This window comes from Cynoglossus semilaevis, unplaced genomic scaffold, assembly GCF_000523025.1.
Source record: "Cynoglossus semilaevis isolate Cse_v1.0 unplaced genomic scaffold, Cse_v1.0 C19192970, whole genome shotgun sequence".
Taxonomy (NCBI): Eukaryota; Metazoa; Chordata; class Actinopteri; order Pleuronectiformes; family Cynoglossidae; genus Cynoglossus; species Cynoglossus semilaevis.
Window position 1 is genome coordinate 1 of NW_007585791.1, and position 1365 is coordinate 1365.

Consider the following 1365-nt stretch of genomic DNA (forward strand, 5'->3'; position numbering starts at 1 on the left):
ATATATATTAACAGAATTGTCTTTTTCCCGCAGACTCTCCTCCATGAAATGATTCACGCCCTTCTGTTTGTGACCCAGAACAACAAAGACAGAGACGGTCACGGTCCTGAGTTCTGCAAACACATGAACCGGATCAACACAGCCAGTGGAACAAACATCACTGTACGGCCCTCTCCCTGGGTCCATATTTGGCCATTTGTTTCCTAGTTCAGTGATCTGAATGGTGTGTTTTCCTCCCTCAGGTCTACCACAGCTTTCACGATGAGGTGGATGTTTACAGGCAGCACTGGTGGCGATGTGACGGCCCCTGCCAGACCCGCAAACCCTTTTTTGGCTATGTAAAAAGGGCTATGAACAGAGCTCCATCTTCTTTGGATTTTTGGTGGGCCGACCATCAAAGGACATGTGGTGGGACTTACACCAAGATCAAGGAACCGGAAGGATACGGCAAAAAAGGCAAGAAGGATGGAAAAAAGAACGGGAAGACAACAGATAAAGAAACAGCTGGAACTGAGAAGCCTTCGAGTTCTAGTGCAGGTAAAGTGTTGGAAATGTGGGATTGTGACTCACTGATGGTTTGTGACTCAAATATAAACCTTTTTTATTCACAGGATTGAAGTCACAGGATATACGGAACATTATCCCATTTAGTGGCAAAGGTTTTCTACTGGGAGGACAGTCACAGTCCTCTACGCCTTCCCTTCAAAACCCAGCTGTGCCTGTCATGAAAGTTTCATCACCTATCCCAAACTCTCCCCTCAAGAAACCCCTCCCATCTCCATCTAAAACTCTGTCTACTCCCGTACACTATAACCATGACAACTCAGGGTCATCTATCGGGCCGAGAGCCCACACTGGACCTCCCAAGCCTCCTGTAAAGAGGTCTGTCAGCAATACTAGAGTTTTTGTCAACATCAATGGTTCGCCGGTACGAATCTCTAAACCGCACAGGAGCAGCAGTAGCAAGGGAGCAGAGAAAATACGGCAGAAGTCAATTCAAGACCTTTTCAACAGCACTGGTGCTGTCGAAAAGTCCACCTCCGGTTCAGCGACATCACCAAAACCACAGAGTTCTACCTCATCCTGCACATCCAAAACTGATCCAAGTACTTCCCAGTATCCTCCTGTCGTCACGAGCAAAGCCAGCAACGAGAGGCCGACAGAGTCAAAGTATTTTGGCAGTAACAGTACACCAGGAGCTGTCAGTGGAGGTCAGACCTCCAGGAAGAGGTCATGGGACGATCGCAGCGGCAGCTCCGCCTCCATCTTTGACCTTTTCCAAAGAACACCGAGCGCTGAATCAGCAGCAGCCAGGGAGTCGATGAAGGCTAAATCACCTGCAGCGCAGCAGAGAACTGCTGCTGG

At 48.7% G+C, this 1365-nt stretch overlaps 1 protein-coding gene across 1 annotated transcript; it reads left to right on the forward strand.

Moving 5' to 3' along the window:
* Positions 1-6: 6 nt before the first annotated feature.
* LOC103399132 (sprT-like domain-containing protein Spartan) lies at positions 7-1360 on the forward strand (the record flags this gene model as incomplete). Its single annotated transcript, XM_008337868.2, has 3 exons — positions 7-162; positions 243-537; positions 612-1360. Coding segments are annotated over 3 exons (1200 nt in total), but the record flags the coding sequence as incomplete, so codon positions are not given.
* Between the last annotated feature and the right edge of the window lie 5 nt (positions 1361-1365).